Raw genomic sequence first — 18,716 nt, 5'->3', positions numbered from 1 at the left:
GAAAAGAGAGAAAATTGAGGAGATGAGAGGTAAATGACGAGGTAAAACAGTCCGTCTGGCGGAGACGAAAAAAAAAAAAAAAAAAAAAAAAAAAAAAAAAAAAAAAAAAAAAAAAAAAAAAAAAGTGCATCGCCATCCCGGATCCCGGAGCGGCCACTCAATGCCCAACCGGGAAGTATGGGAGAGAAGGACCGGGAAGCCCGCTCCAGCAATCATGGTACATCCCCTCCCTCCAGTTTCTCTTTCCGGATGGTCTCTGATCCTGCCATGAGCGTATTAATCTCTTTTCAGCTCATTCCGCCGGACTGAAAACCCTCCGAGCAGGGCTATATAAACCCTCTCCTCTCCCTCCTTTGTCTTCTTCTCTTCTTCCTTTTCTTATCCTTTTCATCAGTCAACCCTGCTTCGATTCAGTCTTCCTCTGCTGCTATCCCGCAAGTTATACATCTTCCTGTCTTACCTTATATATATCTTATCCTTTCTTCTGTTTCATATACCATCTCCGTCCATCACAATGGCTGCTACCCAGCGTTACCAACCTTCAGCTCTCCCCATCAATGTCCCCTCCAAAGCCCCCGCACCAGCTGGTCTCTACCCCATCGGCCGGGTAACTGGCTCTCCGCCAGATGTCGACAACACTAGTATGACGGCTGGTAGTCGAACCTCGGGAGGCTTTGGCTATAGCTCCGGGAGCGACTATGAATCCAGCAACGGATCGTACTCGGGTGTCGACGTTGTCGATGTTCTAAATGACCGCATGCAAGAGACTTTTGATCCCACTCCATTGGATAGGGGATTGGTAAAGCAAGCGCAAACGTGAGTGCCCTCACCATGTTCACTCTCTTGACGTTTATATTTGCCAGCATTGCTGTTCTCGGAATGAGAAGAGTTGTCTCATTGCGGTTGATCGAGTCGACGGCTAACCGGCATGAAAAACAGCTCCGGCCACCTCAACGCCAAGCAACGAGAACTCATGGAACTGCAAGCTCTCGCCCAGCGTCGTCTGAAAGGCGCTCGTTTGAACTTCTCAGAGGGCATCAAAGTCGCCCGCGAGACCAAGCGCGACCTTGAATGGACCCAGAAGCGTGTGAAGTGAGTTATGGCCAACTTGAATCTCTCCAGTTCTTCCCCCATTTTCTTCCATCTCTTCCGGCCATATAACATGATCGTCACTGGATTCCGCTCCGCCGATGGTATTCCGCCGCGCTCCGCTGTTGATGCCATTCTTGGCAGGCAGGCACTGTCCCACACGATTCAACGGCTGCCATATTGAGATTTGGCATTTGCTGACTGTATTACGTTTTGCAGTGCCTTGAAGACAAAAGCTGAAGCTGCACACCCGGAAGAATACAGACGAGCGTCGAAGAAGTACGCCTTCCACGATGACGACTACTGAGATTGCATTCGTTTCGACCAGACTTTTGTATATTTCATTTTTTTCTGTTGGTTTTATGACGGCGACGATTTCTCTTTTTCCAGCGTTTTTCAGCACAAAATCTTGGTTTTTTTTGGGGGAGTAATTCAGGATCATTGGACTGGGTCGTATTTTGCTCCTTTTTGGTCATTGTTTAGCAAGGGTATTGGGTATAGCGCTTTTTGCTTTTCGAATCGAAAAAACTCCTCTTTCACCATCTTCAACAATGTAGGTCGTCGTCTTAAGCGTGCAAAGGAAACAAACGACGTCCGGTTTAACTCGATTCAAATGTCTGGTTCGACCCACGCAGGAACCAGACATTCACTCGCGCTTAGACTTTAACGGGCGATCTCCCATCAGAATGCACAAGAATGTAAGAGTGTAGGTCAGTGTAGACATCCCGCATGTCACAGAGTAATGGTAGAGCACATGCACAACTCCCTGAAACACAGACGCTCAGATCCTTCCCCTTTTCCGGTTTGATTACTGTTGTTATTATTAGGATATCGCCCCACGCAGCCCTAATATTACGTACATGCTCTTGAATTATGAACAAACTCCTGAACAGTGCGGGATTTAATGGTCTCCAGAGCGCTGTACTCCGGAGTACTTTGCACATGACAGCATGATTGCCTGTGGAGCTTAATGCGAATTAAAACAAGATGATTGGCGATAATTGAGACAGCCCTAAGCGCTGAGAAGAAATAAAATGACAAAGGTCGTTGGGGATTTCAGATATACATCTCCTGGTCTGGTGGTTAAATGGAGGTAATTCATAACTTTAAGGACGGCGGCATGGCTGATATTAGAGCGAGAGCAAGTGGCCCGTGTCACTTGTATTAAAATTAGATAAATTACTGGGTGCTTTGGAAGCTTCTGTGTGGCTATTAAAGATCTAATTAGATTTTCAGGGGGCTACATCGGACTATCATTTCAAGGCACATACCCACCTCGAACTCTTGCGGACTATTCCATGTTGAGTACATATTATGATGTTATGACCATGAACAATTTATATGTGCATACACATTAGAGAGGAGATTTCCTTTTTTCCTTTTTATGTTCTCGTAATCCACGCTTTTTTTTTTTTTTTTTTTTTTTTTTTTTTTTTTTCTCTGGTTGTCGTTGCAGGCACCTAACCACATATATCATTGAAAATTAGTATTAAAATAACCATCGACCTGGCATCGTGATATCATATCTACAAAAACAAATTTATAAGCTGAACCATTCATCAAGCTGTTGCTGTAACCAGACACTTACCAATAGCTAACGACGAAAACATGGAATCTTCACCGGCTTCATTCCCGCCCAAGGATCCTCAATGAAGCTAGGCTGAAAATAGGCAGTGTCCCCATTCGGATTCCTGATACCGTCCGCCAATCTCGCCAGTTGATTCTTGTTGAGGAACGTGCCATTCGGGGCCGTGTATCCCTCCTGCTCATGCTGTCTGGAAACAGCCCGTTTGTCTGATTTCTTGTTGATGGTGGTCGAGAAACGGCGTTCAGCATCAGACTTGGGGGCTTTGAGGATGGGCTGGCTTGGCTTTTCCTCCAGGACTTGATCTGGATAGAATGGAATTAGTTGTTGCGCTTCAATATGCCCTATTGGCGCTTCAAACTCACCGGCGGAAGTAGATTCAGATGAACGCTGGGTATTCTTTCCTTTCTTTCCCTGCAGTGTATCGTCCTTGATCTCATCGGAATCAGCGGCGACGGCAGGTTTCCCCTCAGGTTGGCTGGCAGAGGAACCGAAAGAAGCACTTGAATGACTAGCAGGTACTTCTGTAGTATCGCCGTTGTTACTCTCAGTTTTTATTGGTTGACGCTCGATGGGCGTGTGCTCAGCCTTCTGGTAAACACGAGAATCCTCTATAGCTGTTTCGGGTTGCGAATTGGAACTGACAGTAGCAGACTGGATCTTTAACGGGCCAGCAATTGAAGCAACAGGGACATCTGAGGATATGGTCGGCGATTTTTCAGAGGTAGCAATAGCCGTGTTGCTACCCACCGTTTCCTTCAACTCTTCGGTAGAATCTACTGATACCTGGCAATCATGGAAGTCCTCTTCGCTCGTTCCAGGCTGCGAGTGAGAGCTGGCAACGGCACTTTGGCTTCTAGGGGAGCCAGTAGTCGATGGAACGGGAGTGCCTAAATCCTTGACAGCAGACTTCTCGCAGACAACAGTGCTCTCCTTCCACTCTTCAATAAAAGCAGAAACAGACGCCTGACGAGTATGAACGCTCTCCTCGCCCGTTGCAGATCGCAGATGAGAGCCAGCAGGTTTGGCTTGGCTTCCATAAGCGCGAGCAGCTGGAGCAGCCTGTTCACTCGAAAGTTTGACCAAATCCTTCGATCTAGCAGAGCTATCATTCTCCGCCTTCGATTTTCTGGCAGAACTGCAAACAGAGACCCCATGAGCTTGAGGGCTCTCCGCGTCTGTTTTGGGCAGGTGGGAGGCAACAGAAATCCTGTCTTGATCAACTGTTAAAGCAACAGGAGCGCTCGACCGCTTCATAGATGCCACCCTACTGTCCTTATTATCCACGGCCTTTACAGCCTCTCCAGTACAGACAGATGCAGACTTCTGGCGACCATGGCGGCCCCTCTTACTCTTCCCGGTCTGGGGCTGAGAACCGCCAGCAGTAACCGGCTGTTTTGTCGCTTCATCGGCGATGAAACCAGCGGGGGTAGAGCCAGCGGGAGCAGCAGATGAGCTTGCAATGTTTTTCAACTCACTCTCAGTGGAGACTGATCCAAATTTGGCGCGACGATGTGAGCCTTTTTTCCCCCCACGGCGAGAGCAAGAGCCAGAAAATGTAGCAAATTTGTCATTACTAGTCGACCTAGCATGTGTCTTTGAAGGATCAACGGATGGGTCAGTAGGAGCAGCAGTGCTATCCTTGCTAGCCTTGCTCGTTTCGACTTTGGTGGGGCTAGGTCCGGATCCCTGACGAGCACCGGATCCCTGACGAGCATAAGAATCCCTTCCGCCCTTTTTTGACTGAGATAAGCCCTTTGTTGGTTTGCTTTGATTGATAGTAGTTTCCTGACGGGCGGAATCAGTCGTCGTGTCAACCGCGCCAGAAGAGCCAGCCGACGGGCCTATAGTGCTGTCTTCAATTACCACCTTGCTCGATTCACCTTTAGTAGCGGTATTCTGGCTTTCAGCAGGACCAACAGTTGAAGCGATAAGGTGAGATTCAGAAGTAAGGGTTGTAGACACAGGATCATCCTTCTGTTCCTCAGATCCTTGGAGAGAATTGGAATCTTCCGATCGGAAACTGCCCTTTACTACCTCAGTATTAGTATCGGTAGTAAAATCAGCATTCTTGGTTTCAGAAGAGCCAAAATCCGAGGCACCAGGGCGGGTGTCAGAAGAAGCATATGAGCCCGTAGCAACAGTAGCATTCTGAGTAGCACTCGAAACCTTCTGTCCTCCTTCAATGAACTTGGATCCTTGACGAATGTGAACAACCTCTCCACCACTTCTGGGCTGACCCTTCATTCCTTTGGCGCTAGCAACAGGACCAGCATGCTGAACTTCAGAGGAGCCAGTAGTCGAGCCAGCAGGGTGAGTGTTAGGAGAACTAGCAGATGGGCCCACTGGAGCAGCAGTGATGACCATGCCACTCACGACCTTCTTCTGTCCGCCCTCAGTGGCACCAGATCCTTGACGAACAAAAGAGTCATTTCTAGCTCTTTCGCGATATGAGCGGCCCTTTATTCCCACAGCATTAGAACCGACGGGAGTAGTGGTATGACCAGCAGCCGGTTGACCCACGGATCGACCAGCAGCAGAGGCAGAAGTACTAGTAGGTCCAGTAGCACAGGTACCAGCGGCGGCAGTGGTAGCAGCAGTGCCACCGACATTGGAAGTAGTAGCACCAGAACCACTAGAGCTTTTCTCGCTACTGCCCACCACCTTCTGACCATCGTTGCCATCACGCTTATGTTCCTCATTTACCACAGCCTGAGCCTTCCACTCCTCAAAGATCGAAGATGTACGGTTACGACCCCTGCCGCGTCCGCGTCTTTTGTTCGTAGTCTGGATTCCCCGCCTTGGGCCGGCGGGAACGTGATTGTAATCGAAGTTAGCATTAGCGTTGGAGCTGGTGTTGGAATCAATGCTAGCATTGCCGTGGGCGTTGGCACTGTTGACTGTACCCTGACCTCGACCCTGACTTCGACCATGACCCTGACTTCGACCATGACCCTGACTTCGACCATGACCCTGAGGCTGGGGTTGGGGTTGGGACTGGTTATGGGTTTGAGCCTGAGTCTGGGCTTGAGCTCTCAAATAACCAGACGCACGAGTTCTTAGAGTCTCCGCTGGAACCCATTCTTCGAGAGCGCGGAACTCGCGTTCGGACATGGTTTTGGGGGAGGGTAGAGGGGAGGGTAGCGGTTGAGCGTTGGGATTGATTTGGGCCATAGTGGTTGGTTTGTGGATCTAGGGGTGGGTGTGAATGTAACTGATAGATTGGAGATGGACAAGAGATGACCAGGGATGGGAAATGAATGAAAAGTATAGTGATGGATGAAGGGAGAGAGTTGAAAGAAGTTGGGAGAAGGGCCGGGAGAGGAGATATATAAGAGGTAAAAGTACAATGAGTGAATGGAGAGCGTGGCAGATGAACCACACTCACCAACAAAACCACATCTTGATTTGATCGCCGTAGACAATACTGTAGATGCTGCCGACAATACTCTTTGTTTTTAATTGCACAAAACTAGGCTAATACCAAACTAGGCTACGTATATAGCAAGCCCTAATCCCATACATCGCTTATATACATGGATCAAGTGATATATTGTATCTCGTGGAGATCTAAGAGAAATCATCTAAACAGCCAAATCCATACAGCAAAATTCTTACTCAAAAATCCGCTCCTCCTCAATAGCCCGATTGACTACACGCACAAAACGTCCGACCTTGTCGACATCCTGCCTAGCTGTCTCAATACCCAGGAGCACCTTCTTAACGCCAACCCCGATCTTTCCATCATCAATGATACCACCGATTTCTTCCAGAGCCTGTGCAATCTCCTGAGCATTGAATGCCTCGGACTGTTCCATAACATACCGCAATTCATCGTACGTGTTGACGTTCGAGACCATGATGTCAGCATTGAATGAGTTGTACACGTCGAGGTTTTTCAGCACTGCGCGCTGCGTGGTGGTGGCCAGCACCAGAAGACGCCTGTCCTTGCTTGGCTGCTTTCTGAGAAAGACCATCAGGGTTTGCAGAACTGTGTTGCTGAAGCGGGGACCAATAGGGACCCAGTCGATAATTCGCTCGATGTTGTCAACGACGACAACACTGGTGCGACTCTTGTAGGCGTCTTCGAAGATCTTGCTGATATGGTGGACCTTGGCCATTTCATTGTATCCCACCATGTCCTCGGGGCTGATCAGCTTGATGAAGGGAAAGCCAGAGTCGATGGCGATCCGAGCTGCCAATGCCGTCTTTCCGCTTGCCGTAGGACCGTGCAGCAAAACGGAGAAGAGCGGCGTGGATTGCCCGACCTGCTTCACAAATAGTTCTCCTTCCCGCATGATCTCGTTAATAACAGGAGAGTAGTGAATGATGCCGTACTGGATGCGGCTGGAAAGTTCCTCTTCCGACACACCGAATGCCGGTTTGACTTCATCAAGAGCGTGATGGAAGTCGGCACGGTTGACCTTCATGTTCACAACATCGTCGCTGATGCTGGCCATCGTGCCAACCTTGACATGTCGCGAGAAGGCAAATGAGGACGCTGACTTCACGAGACCAGCAATTTCAGCACCTGAGAAGTTCTTGGTCATAAGCGATAGCTCCTCCAAGTCGACGTCATGGTCCATGACGCTATTGTCTCGCATTTTCTGGGTATGGATTTTCAAGATTTGACCACGTCCATGCTCGTCGGGTAGGGAGATTTCCATGTGCACTTCCAAACGACCAGGACGCAGCAAAGCTTCATCGATCATATCCATTCGGTTGGTCATACCGATGAGCAGAATGTTGTTGAGCTGGTCTACACCGTCAAGCTTAGAGAGAAGCTGGTTGACTACACTGTCCCCCACACCGGTGCCACCACCTCCACTACCACGCTGCTTGCATACAGCGTCCAATTCATCAAAGATGATAATGTGGAGCCCACTTTCCTCTCCCTTCTCTTTGTATTCCTTCTCCGCATCGGCGAAGAGCTTCCGGATGTTCTCTTCTGACTGACCAACAAATTTGTTCAATACCTCAGGACCGTTGATAATCTTCGGTTCTCTCGCATTTAACATTTTACCAATCTGCCGGGCAATTAAAGTTTTACCCGTTCCTGGAGGACCATAAAGCAGCATACCCTTAACGTGTTGGATACCCAACTTTTCGACAAGGCCCGGAGGGAAGATACGGGAAGCGAATGCACGACGGAAAATTGTGCTGAATTCTGAGTCGAGACCTCCAATACCCATGTTCTCGAACTTGAAGTCCGGTTGGATGATGGAGTTAGCCGCTGGCCGGCGAGCCGATGGCTTCATGTTGATACCGGTTCGTGCATCCTTGAAGAAGTTGAACTGAGTGTGCCTGGTCAGAATACCCCTCGCAGTGGGATCTGTCTCAACTTCCCCGCCGGAAAGGTCTGCCTTCTCTGAACTCAGGTCAACCCGCTGGACCGTCTTGACAGTCAACAAAAGCGGAATACTTCGGTGATCCATCAAGATCTTCTGACCAGGAGCAAATAATTGGTTTTCAAAGTTCTTAGCAACTGCATTACCCAGATCATCTTGGTCGTATGGCGTCTCAACTCTCTTTTTGCCGGCGAATCCTACTTCAATGTCTGTAGAGCCAAGGTAGGCCTGCCCACCTTGACTAAACGGATCGTAGATTTGCACGTCGACGGTATCCGTGAACGCAACCCCAGCCCATGTCCGCTGCGGATCCGACATACTGATGTGGCCCGGTTGAAAGTTGGGGTACGGTCGTGCGGAGAGGACGAAGAGGCCATTAACAAGGAGAAGGAGGTCAAGTCCGTCGCGTGTTGGAGGAAAATCCGAGGGTGACACTGCAACCCTACATAGTGTTAGATTCTAGTAATTGCAATGTAATAAGAGCACAACTCCTGAGATAGCTTACAGGTTCCCAAATGTATAATTGTTATCCGGGCTCTTTGCAGGCCGTAATGTCCAGTGACCACCTCCGGCCGGAGGCTTCGCTCCAATCGGCGGCCTAGACGGCATCGGCTGACCGTAAGATGGAGGTCCTTGACCAGGTACCGAATAGCCATCTCGTGAAGGAGGCCCTCCGTTCCTGGAACTGAAGGGATTCGAGTAATTGGTGCTGCGGTTAAACATCTTGCGTCATTCGATCCGTGGGTTCTTCAGGAAACACGGGATAATCTAATCAATAATATCCGCAGATGGGGAGAATATATGTATGTCTTTGTCGAAGATAGTTATCGAAAAGAATGAAAATAATGAAGTCCAACTCGTCAATGGAATTAGGCTGAAGCCACGCTGTCGCAATCAAGCTATTCTTTGGAACAGTAATCAGAAGACGCACGTTATCAGTGTAGTAAATATTACCGGGTGTAGCTGCGTTCCTGAAGAATAACTGAACGATTTGCAAAATGAGCTAGAAAATCAAGATAGTTCGAAATGTGGCGGAGAGAGCGTTGTTGGATAGATGGTTGCATACATGCTCTCCGCTCTCCGGCCCGCCACATGGAGCTCCCGTTTCCGCCGATCGGAGAAATCGGAACATAAATGATCCGTCTTATCAGTGCTGGACCCTTGACGTCGATAACCAAGAGCTGCTATCCATGTAATACGCCAGCTGACAACCTTCGAGATGCCGCTGTGAGTACCTCTTGTCCCTGCTTTATAAGGAAATCTATGCTGATCATATAATATAGCCACCTTCTGGGAAAGAAATCATGGAACGTGTACAATCCGGAGAACGTCGCCCGCGTCCGGCGCGACGAGGCGCAAGCCAAAGCGCGAGAAGAGGAGGAAGAGCGCCGCATGCAAGAAATCGATGCTGAACGCCGACTACAAATCCTACGAGGAGAGCGCCCATCTACCCCTCCCCCGCCACCAGCCTCACAACCATCCGCCGGGCAACACGAGAAGAGAAGTCGCAAGGACGAAGAACCTGGACGATTTAATCGCAAGCGGAGACGTCTCGCCGGCGAAGATGACACGGATCGTGATATTAGATTGGCAATGGAAGATGCACAACTCGCGGGCGGAAAAAGGGCGGAGCTAACTCGTTTGAAAACGAGTGATGCGCCGCTTGAAGATGGAACTGGTCATATCAATCTCTTCCCGTCTGAAACAGGACGCGCACCAGTGGAGAAGAATGCTGAGGCAGAGACAGAAGCAACCGAGAAGAAGCGCAGATATGAAGAGCAGTACACGATGCGTCCCTCCAATGCTGCAGGGTTCAGTCAGTCTGTTGGCAAGGCGCCTTGGTATTCGTCTTCAGGGAGGGAAGCCCCTGCGCCAGAGTCTATGCCTGGAAAAGACGTTTGGGGAAATGAAGATCCCATGTGGAAACAAAGGGAGATGACTCGGATGGATGCAAATGATCCTCTAGCGGCGATGAGGAAAGGTGTCAAACAGTTGAGGATGGTAGAACAAGAGCGCAACAGATGGAACGAGGAAAGAAGACGAGAATTGGAGGCTTTGAAAGCAGAAGGCAGAGAACAGTCACGTCGGCACAGACGGGGCCGATCACCATCCAGAGGATCTATCTCGGAGAATAGTTTGGAGGGGTTCAAACTCAATGCACCTCCAGACAGACAGCGGGATGGCAAAGACCAAGAAAAGAGTTCGTATCGATATCATCGGCGTCACCGGCATCGGCGTCGCCATGATAGGAGCCGTGATCGCTCACGGCGGCACCATTCTCACTCGCATTCGCATTCACATTCACATTTACATTCACGTTCTCGCTCTCGTTCACGTCATCATCGTCAAGATCACCATGAAAACAGGAATGATGACCGGAGGTCATCTCGCAGACCGTAGAACAAACGTTGTGGTCGTACTACGAATATTTAATCATGAGAGGACCTTTTAACATTTGATTCCTACTATTTCAAGGGCGTATGTGGGGTAGCATGAAGAGAGAAGAGCAAAACTTTTAATAACCTTCATAAATCATTTCAAGCTCCATTGCTGGGATCCCTTACCACCCTCCTGCGCGTCCCAGTCGATAGCAATGTCCAGCGTGCGCGCATTCGGTTCTCTCTTCTGATAACCAACCTTGCCGGTGATGGTTTGGCCCTTCTTTAATGGCACGCCACCCTTCCGGCCGTGGTCGATGAGCAGAACACCCTGCTGCCAGTGAGTCTCGGTACCATGTGGTCCTGTAGTGAAGGCAACGTAGCCTTTCTTCTGCATTTCCGAGGGAACAGCATCGTCTGGGACCGTGAAATTTCTTGAAGGCATGAAAAATATATCGAACCAAATGGACCAGCCGTCAAGCGTGTCAATATCTTCCTTAAGAGTAACCTGAAAATCTTTCAAGAATGAAAGCTCCTCAACGGTGATGGTATGCAATGGAAGCTTTAGGAATACTGATGAGTCACCGGGAAGTGCGGACGGTTCAATGCTGCGGACGTTTGCCTCGTCATAGATGCCGGTGAGCATGCTCTTCATATTGAAGCCGTACACCGAGTGCCAGAAGGAGATATGCGAGGCAATGAAATCAGAGTCAGCAAACGGAGCAATGCGGATAGTAGCGTCGGAGGGGACCATCAGTCCTTCGGGTGCGAGATAGCGGTCCCTGGCGTAGATGACGGAATCAAACATGGCTTCGAAAAGCAGGCAGTATCCCATCCATTCGGACACGATTATGTCAACCTGCTGCACGGGGAGAGTAACTTCTTCGATTTTGCCGCGGATGCACCTGAAGATTAGCAAATCAGCAAGAGAAGTCAAGATAGTATAGTTATTGCCTAGGAAACATACGTGATCACATCACCAAAGCCATTCTCATAAACAATTTCTCTGGCCCGGTCGATGATGTTTGAATTGTCGACAGCAATAACCTTTTTGGCACCTGCCTTGGCACAAAACATGGAGAGAATACCTGTGCCACATCCGACATCCAGCACAACTTTGTCCTGGAAAAGGCGCTTGTTGTCGTAGATGAAATCACGATAGGAATCAGTACGGATAGCGTCTTTGAGCATGGACTCGTGGATGCCTATAGGGTTTGTTAGCCAAAGAGATCCCAGCAAAATACACCCTCCGGTAACGTAAAATAATAAATTACCATTATACTGGTACGACACGAAGTAATCTGAATCCACCTCCTCAATCTTGTTCTTGGTCCTCGCCGATGGGCCAGCGGATGATAATTTATCATCATCCTGAGTCAATTGTTCCTCCATCGACCGTTGGACAGCCAATCTGTATTCGGTGAATTGAGTCTGGAGACGCTCAAGATCTTCCTGTAACTCGACCACACGGCGTTCAGCTTCGTTGTCGCCGGGTGCCCCAGACTCATTCTCCTCCGCAATATCACCTAAGCTGTATAAGAGAGCATCGTCTTCCAACACGGGCTTCATGTAGGCATCATCATCGAACTTGTCCTTGGAAGATACGTCTGGTGTCGTGTTCCCCGCTTTGACCTGAGATCGAATATAGTTGACGAGTTTGATCAGACCAATGAAGTCCAAGTCTAGCAGAGCAGGCGCAAAAAGTTAGCTGGGCCACATCTTCCGCTATAGGTCGAACTAATACAAGGTACAGAGTATTCCAAACGTCAATTGCTTAGCGCAAAGCAGGGCACGGAAGACAATATATGATCAAACTGCCCAAGGAATAAAAATATGATTTGCGAATCGAGTACACACCAAGCTCCTTCTGGATCTTCCGCAGATCGAAATCGTGCTTGTCCTTGCTCTCCTGCAGCATCGCATTCACATCAGGGTAGATCTTGTCGGAGAACAAGCCTACAATGGGCTGTGATTCTTCCTGATCGGGCTCAAGGTCCTCCCAGCCTTCTTCGTCGGTGACGTCTGAGTCCTCTGCTGAGGTTGTCGAACGAGTGTCTTCGTCCTTCGGAGGACGCTCGGAGGTCGGAAAGGTGGACATTGCGCAGGCAGTCTCGTTTCTCTTCTTGCTCTTTTGTTTCTGTATTTTGCGCTATCCGGATAATGAAACAATAATTGAAACAATTGAGACGAGCACGGTATGTAGGGAAGGAGAAAGACAGTTTCTTCGTCTATCAATCGGGGATAAAAAGTGGGCGGCGTGGAGGGCAGTGATAAGAAAAAAAAATTTTTATTGCCTTAATAGTGCCTTAATATGCCTGAGGCACAAATATCTTGTTGCCCCGCTGTTTGTTTATTCACATGACACTGACCCGGAACTTGAAGCGATAACAGCATATCATTATCGTCCAGGCTCATACTTATCACCGGCATCCAGTCTGTGGTTGTCTATATCCAGAGCGAAAGGAGGGAATCGAATTGCTCCCTGGTCTAAAGTTGGACACTACAAAGCACCGAGAATCGCATGGGATCAATTGCTGCTATCTCAATTGCCCTAGATCTCTACTGACCGGGTCCCCCCTCATCTTTATCCTTCCATCCTTGTTCCATTTCGGCTGTCTTTTCTTACAATATAATACTATCCAGATCTAGCAGACATGGCTTTCTTATTCAACCGTGGCCGACGTCAGCCACTGGAAGTAGTGCGGTCCATCAAGGACTTGCTGGAAAAGCTGCGCGAAACCCCCAACACTCCGAAGGTCTGCCCTTGTGCAAACCCTGGAATGCTTGAAGCTGGCTTTCTGGAGGAAACTGCTAACTTCTGCAGATTGAAGAGGAGCTGGCGAGGCAGTTGTCCCAGATGAAGCTGATGATTCAAGGCACTCAAGGTCCGTTGCTCTCCCTAGCATCCCGCAATATAATCCGTTCACACACTGAAGCAATCTTGCATTTACAGAGATCGATACATCCCCCGAGCAGGTACAGGGATTAGTCGGGGCAATGGTTCACGAAGATTTACTCCACGAGCTAGCTCATAACATCTACATGCTTCCTTTCGAAGCTCGAAAAGATACTCAGACAATATTCTCCCACGTCCTCCGCTTCAGACCGGCGCATGCCGCACACGGCGACCCTCCTGTTATTTCATATATCGTTCACCATCGACCAGAGATTATAGTGGAGCTTTGCCGCGGATACAACTACAGCCAGAGTGCAATGCCATGTGGTACCATCTTACGTGAGGCGCTCAAGTTCGACGTGATTGCTGCGATTATTCTTTACGACCAGTCGACAGTTGATGAGCCCGCGATCCGACTCACAAACGTGCGACCAGGTAACCCTCAAAATGGAAATGGTGTGTTCTGGCAATTCTTCGGGTGGATCGACCGGGGAAGCTTTGAAGTCAGCGCAGACGCGTTCACGACATTCAGGGTAAGAATACCATTCCAACCAATTTCTGGCCCAGGATCATTGACTAACAGAAACTATTTAGGAGACTTTGACTCGACACAAGTCGGTGGTGACCGGATACCTGGCGGCCAACTTCGATCTATTCTTTTCGAAATTCAACAATATCCTCATGCAGTCCGAGTCATATGTGACCAAGCGACAGAGCATCAAGCTCCTTGGGGAGCTTTTACTAGACCGCGCCAACTACAATGTGATGATGGCATATGTCGAGAGCGGGGAGAACCTCAAATTGTGCATGAAACTGTTGCGCGACGACCGAAAGATGGTTCAATACGAAGGATTCCATGTATTCAAGGTATGTATCTAAAATTCTTTCGATAACGTTGCGATAGTTGGTATGCGCTAACCAAAAAATGTGATTTGGTAGGTCTTTGTCGCAAATCCGAACAAATCGGTGGCCGTGCAGCGGATTCTGATCAACAACCGGGATCGCCTGTTGAAATTCCTCCCCAGATTCCTTGAAGATCGTACCGATGACGACCAATTCACCGACGAGAAGAGCTTCTTGGTGCGCCAGATCGAGCTGTTGCCCAAGGAGCCCATCGAACCGACCCAATCGGCCTATGACGGCGTACGAACCACGACTGCCGTGGCCTAAACTTCCCTATTTCTATTCGAGCCATTTTCTTCTCTTTCTTCTATATTTTCCTTGGTACAGCGGGTTGGTTAAACTGTGCCTTTTTCTTGCATTGCAGGCGTGCTGGCATACGACTACGGAGTTATAAACAGGAATGTGTGTGTGTGTGTGTGTGTGTGTGTGTGTAAATTGGAGGGACTTACTGTGGATATGGACCAGACAAATAAGTCTGAAAAAGAAAAAACTCTTCAACGGCCAACTGAATAGACGCTAGTCTTCATTGAAAATCAAGGCATTTTGTTCCTGGCAGTACACCAGGGGTAAATCTCCGTGACGGGCCATCAACGCTCAACGGAAAGACTCCATTTTATGGTTCAGTAGCAGGTTTTTATTCTCCCGCCGGTCTGGGCCCGGGGAAATTCTGGTTCTGGTGGATTTCATCATAATAAAACGTGCTAATAAAATGCATTGTGGACAGCCCTGTTAATATTATTGCCATTGTTATTGCCTGCTCGTTTCAAGCCGTTGTGCTAACTTGCACTAGGTGTTACAAGGGAGCCTCAACTCCTGCTGAAAAAGAGGACAATCTCAATTGTTTTCTCACTTGATTTCCTTTGTCTGTTGGTTTATTTATTTGCTTTGTATTCAGTATTCTCCAGTAGGAATGGCAATAAAGATCACATAGAAGTCATATATAGTTCTATTTATATAAGGTCCACTGACCCGTGTGGACACAATGCCCCTTCGCGATCCCTGCGTGTGGGAAACAGAAGAGGCAATACAATTGAAATCATAAAGGCAAAAAAAAAAAAAAAAAAAAAACAAGAAGACCAGAGGTATAAGTGAAGTCCTCGTGCCTTCTTTCTATCCCATCTGTTATCTGTTCACATGTGTTTCTTGTCCGTTTGATCATCTGGCATAATAGTCATCTTCATACTAGTTACATACACTAGTCCATACAACTACCCCAACCTCCGTGATGCCCATTTCTCGACCTTACCAACTCCTCTCAATTTACGGCGGCTCGCTCTAATCGATCGATTCCTGTTATATTATCCTATATTATACATATTAATTGTCCTTTCTTCCGTCCTTCTCGCGTGGTTCCCTTGCGCCGACTCCTGCTCTCGAAATTCCTGACTGTTCTATCCCCGCCTCCCTATAACGTCGCCCCCCTTCGATCTCTCAGTCGCCTTCTCCCTCCCAGCCACTAATCCAGTGAAGGAAAAAGCGCGAGAAGAAGGCAAAAAGGAATACTTACAAGTCATGCCAAAAGGTTATGGATGAGAGACCTACTTCATTTCCTGCGGACGTGATGCCATCTACTACTACGACGGCTACTACTGCTAGCACGGGCTCGACTCTCCACGCCATCCCCTACGAAGATACAACGATCAGATCCGACTCCCTATCGACCCCCGGCGCTTCTTCCGTCGATTCCGATTCCAGATCCCGATCCATCAGCACCACCGGTTCGTCATCTGCAGGCGGTGCTACTGGCCCTGGCGGCGCGGGCGACCAGCCACGGGCCTCCCCGACTTCGTCGCATGGAAATAAGCTCACAGAAACAGGGCTGGCAGCAAAGGATAACAGGACAATCCGGTCGGAGGGAGACAATTCGGGTCTCAGCCTGCGCAGTATCCCTAGCATTATTGTCAACGATGCTGCCAGTCTCCGCCCAAGTTCGCGTCCTGGCTCTCGCCCCGGTTCTCGCCCCGGCTCGCGCTGGTCGGAGCGCAAATGGGGCGGTTTAAGGACTAGGAGGTCCGCGGAACTCGATAGACCAACGTATACTGTTTGTCCTCCGTCGCCTCCGCCCCCCGTGCCTCAAATGGATCCTCAATTCAGCGGTATCTCGCTCGATATTCCCACCCCGTCGTTGGACGGCCTTGGGCCGCAGGCAATGCAGTTCTCGAAACGTGGAAGTCTTATCAAGAGTCCATCACAACAAACATCAGGAGAAGCGCAGTCGCAACCCGAACCGCAACTGCAACCGCAACCGCAACAACAACAACAGCCGCCGCCGCCACAACAGCAAGAACAGCCGCAGGATGAGGTGTCGGAACCGCCACAAGACGATTCACAAGAGCAGCAGAAACCAGCTGAACAGCCAAAAGAAGCTGAGCAGCCTGAATTGCAAGAGCAACAAGATAAACAACCGGAAATCACCCCAATTTCGCCTGCCTCCTCTGCGGACGACCAAAGTGATATACAACAGCCCCAATTCCATGGTGCTCGGCCAAGATTGTTGAAGCCATCGGCTTCGCTTCGTGTTAGGCGCCAAATAAGCATCCCATCCCGAGCGATTTCTGCGGACGAAGACATGCTGTCACGGCGTGTCAGACTGATGTACGAAAAGGGTGAGGAAAATGTGAGTGATTCGGAGGTGGCCGACTCAATGGCTATGGAGAATGGTGTCCTGTGGGAAGAAGCAGCGGAAACGTCTGCTTCTGACGCTCCGAGTGGTGCTGGGACCAGACGAATGTCGACTGTGAAGCCCGATCGAAAGTCTATGCTCAAGAAGGAAACCAATGAGTTGGCAGGTGGTATCGAGTACTGGCAAAACATCGGAGCAGGCGATGTCGATAGGTACGGTTTCATCCGTCATCCCCAGAAGAGCTCCGGCGAGACTACGGAACAGCCCAACCCGATCCAACGAGTCGCTACGAGTCTGCTTCTTTCGTCTGAGACACCCCGGCGAAAACACTCTATTCGACCTCCGTCGGCCCTGGCAAGCAACCGCTCCTTCACCGGACGTTCACCTACACGCAAGTTCTCTGAACCTTCGATCCGTCCATCCTCATCCCAGAGTACATACAGTTCGCCAATGCGACGGTCGACGTCGCGATTTCGCCACGCTGCGAACCACCTTCCGCACAATCGCGATCGCCGGTTCACAGACGAGGCAGCCGACATGCTCACGCTGCCTGTGGAGGCAGTTGACTCTGCAAACGGAATTGATTCAGCCGCGGCGCGCGCCATGAGGAAGAAAGAGTGGGAGCGGGAGGACAAGTGGGCCAAGATGGCTCGGCCGTCCAAGAAGAACAAGGACGGTGGCGGCATGAAGTTCGAGTTTGACACCCAGAGTTCGAAACTCATCGAACGCACCTGGAAGGGTATTCCTGATCGATGGCGCTCAACGGCATGGTACTCATTCCTTGAGGCAAGTGCCAGAAAGCGCAGCGACAGTCCCAGTGAAACGGAGTTGATGGAAGCATATCATGAGTTCCAGTATGTCTCATCGCCGGACGATGTGCAGATCGATATCGATGTGCCACGTACCATCACCAGCCATATCATGTTCCGCAGACGCTATCGTGGTGGACAGCGGTTGTTGTTCCGTGTTCTGCACTCCATGTCGTTATATTTTCCGGATACCGGTTATGTTCAAGGCATGGCAGCCTTGGCTGCAACACTCCTTGCGTATTATGATGAAGAGCATACTTTTATCATGCTTGTCCGTCTTTGGCAGTTACGAGGCCTAGAACGTCTGTACGAACATGGCTTTTCTGGTCTAATGGAGGCCCTTGGTGATTTTGAACGAGAGTGGTTGGGGGGTGGTGAGGTTGCTAACAAGCTAAACGAAGTTGGTATCCCGCCAACGGCCTACGGCACCCGCTGGTATCTAACATTATTTAACTACTCGATTCCCTTCCCGGCCCAACTCCGGGTCTGGGACGTTTTCATGCTCCTTGGCGATGCAGACCTGACACCATCACATTCGGTCCTCCCGCTCAAAGGGTCCAAACAACCTCAAACGAGCACATTTGGCAAAGGACTAGATGTTCTTCATGCTACTTCTGCGGCCCTCATTGACGGCATGCGCGATATCATCCTCGAATCGGACTTTGAGAATTCCATGAAGGTTCTCACCAGTTGGGTTCCGATCAAGGATATCGAGCTGTTTATGCGAGTCGCCAAAGCGGAATGGAAAGTCCATCATCGAAAAAAGTTTTCATGATTTATCAATCAGCGGTTTTGCTTTTGCCTCTGTTGTCATTCGTTGCTGGTGCAGCGAGACAACCTTTACGCCTAATAATTACTCTTCTTTTGCCTCTGCACACAGGATACGCATGCAACCGAATGATATCTTGACGATTTCGATCCGAACCGAAAAGGAAAGGAGGTCCTAATCCTAATTCTCATGAATACCCCGACTTATATATACCTCTTGTTTACGCTTTTCATATCATGATTTCTTGGTATCGGTGCTGGTCCGGAAGGGCACTTGAAAGCTTCCTATAGGAAATACGATTTTAATACTGGCCTCT

At 49.4% G+C, this 18,716-nt stretch overlaps 6 protein-coding genes across 6 annotated transcripts; 4 read left to right on the top strand and 2 right to left on the bottom strand.

The window, feature by feature from the left end:
• The first annotated feature begins 196 nt into the window (after positions 1-196).
• EURHEDRAFT_413480 (KxDL motif-containing protein) lies at positions 197-1,768 on the top strand. Its single transcript, XM_040782181.1, has 3 exons — positions 197-816; positions 940-1,092; positions 1,309-1,768. The coding sequence occupies exons 1-3, from the start codon at positions 515-517 to the stop codon at positions 1,394-1,396; spliced, it is 543 nt and encodes a 180-aa protein (XP_040637943.1). The 5' UTR covers positions 197-514; the 3' UTR covers positions 1,397-1,768.
• Positions 1,769-6,288: 4,520 nt separating this feature from the next.
• EURHEDRAFT_458091 (AAA family ATPase SEC18) lies at positions 6,289-8,745 on the bottom strand (the record flags this gene model as incomplete). Its single annotated transcript, XM_040784472.1, has 2 exons — positions 6,289-8,464; positions 8,528-8,745. 2 exons carry the CDS (start codon positions 8,743-8,745, stop codon positions 6,289-6,291), a joined length of 2,394 nt encoding a protein of 797 aa, XP_040637942.1.
• A 496-nt stretch (positions 8,746-9,241) lies between these two features.
• EURHEDRAFT_403595 (uncharacterized protein) lies at positions 9,242-10,422 on the top strand (the record flags this gene model as incomplete). Its single annotated transcript, XM_040780234.1, has 2 exons — positions 9,242-9,249; positions 9,306-10,422. The coding sequence occupies 2 exons, from the start codon at positions 9,242-9,244 to the stop codon at positions 10,420-10,422; spliced, it is 1,125 nt and encodes a 374-aa protein (XP_040637941.1).
• A 25-nt stretch (positions 10,423-10,447) lies between these two features.
• On the bottom strand, positions 10,448-12,656 carry EURHEDRAFT_413476 (protein arginine methyltransferase RmtB). The gene is made up of 4 exons (XM_040782180.1): positions 12,258-12,656; positions 11,675-12,082; positions 11,368-11,605; positions 10,448-11,305 (listed from the first exon to the last, which is right to left on the bottom strand). The coding sequence occupies exons 1-4, from the start codon at positions 12,496-12,498 to the stop codon at positions 10,555-10,557; spliced, it is 1,638 nt and encodes a 545-aa protein (XP_040637940.1). The 5' UTR covers positions 12,499-12,656; the 3' UTR covers positions 10,448-10,554.
• A 125-nt stretch (positions 12,657-12,781) lies between these two features.
• Positions 12,782-14,954, top strand: EURHEDRAFT_413474 (Mo25 family protein). The gene is made up of 5 exons (XM_040782179.1): positions 12,782-13,156; positions 13,225-13,285; positions 13,354-13,829; positions 13,891-14,163; positions 14,236-14,954. Exons 1-5 carry the CDS (start codon positions 13,055-13,057, stop codon positions 14,464-14,466), a joined length of 1,143 nt encoding a protein of 380 aa, XP_040637939.1. The 5' UTR covers positions 12,782-13,054; the 3' UTR covers positions 14,467-14,954.
• Positions 14,955-15,760: 806 nt separating this feature from the next.
• EURHEDRAFT_458366 (putative TBC domain protein) lies at positions 15,761-18,406 on the top strand (the record flags this gene model as incomplete). Its single annotated transcript, XM_040784496.1, has 2 exons — positions 15,761-16,382; positions 16,521-18,406. The coding sequence occupies 2 exons, from the start codon at positions 15,761-15,763 to the stop codon at positions 18,404-18,406; spliced, it is 2,508 nt and encodes an 835-aa protein (XP_040637938.1).
• Between the last annotated feature and the right edge of the window lie 310 nt (positions 18,407-18,716).

Source organism: Aspergillus ruber (genome assembly GCF_000600275.1).
Source record: "Aspergillus ruber CBS 135680 unplaced genomic scaffold scaffold00017, whole genome shotgun sequence".
Taxonomy (NCBI): domain Eukaryota; kingdom Fungi; phylum Ascomycota; class Eurotiomycetes; order Eurotiales; family Aspergillaceae; genus Aspergillus; species Aspergillus ruber.
The sequence above is the reverse complement of the archived record's forward strand: the minus strand, read 5'-3'. Positions and strand labels throughout refer to the sequence as shown.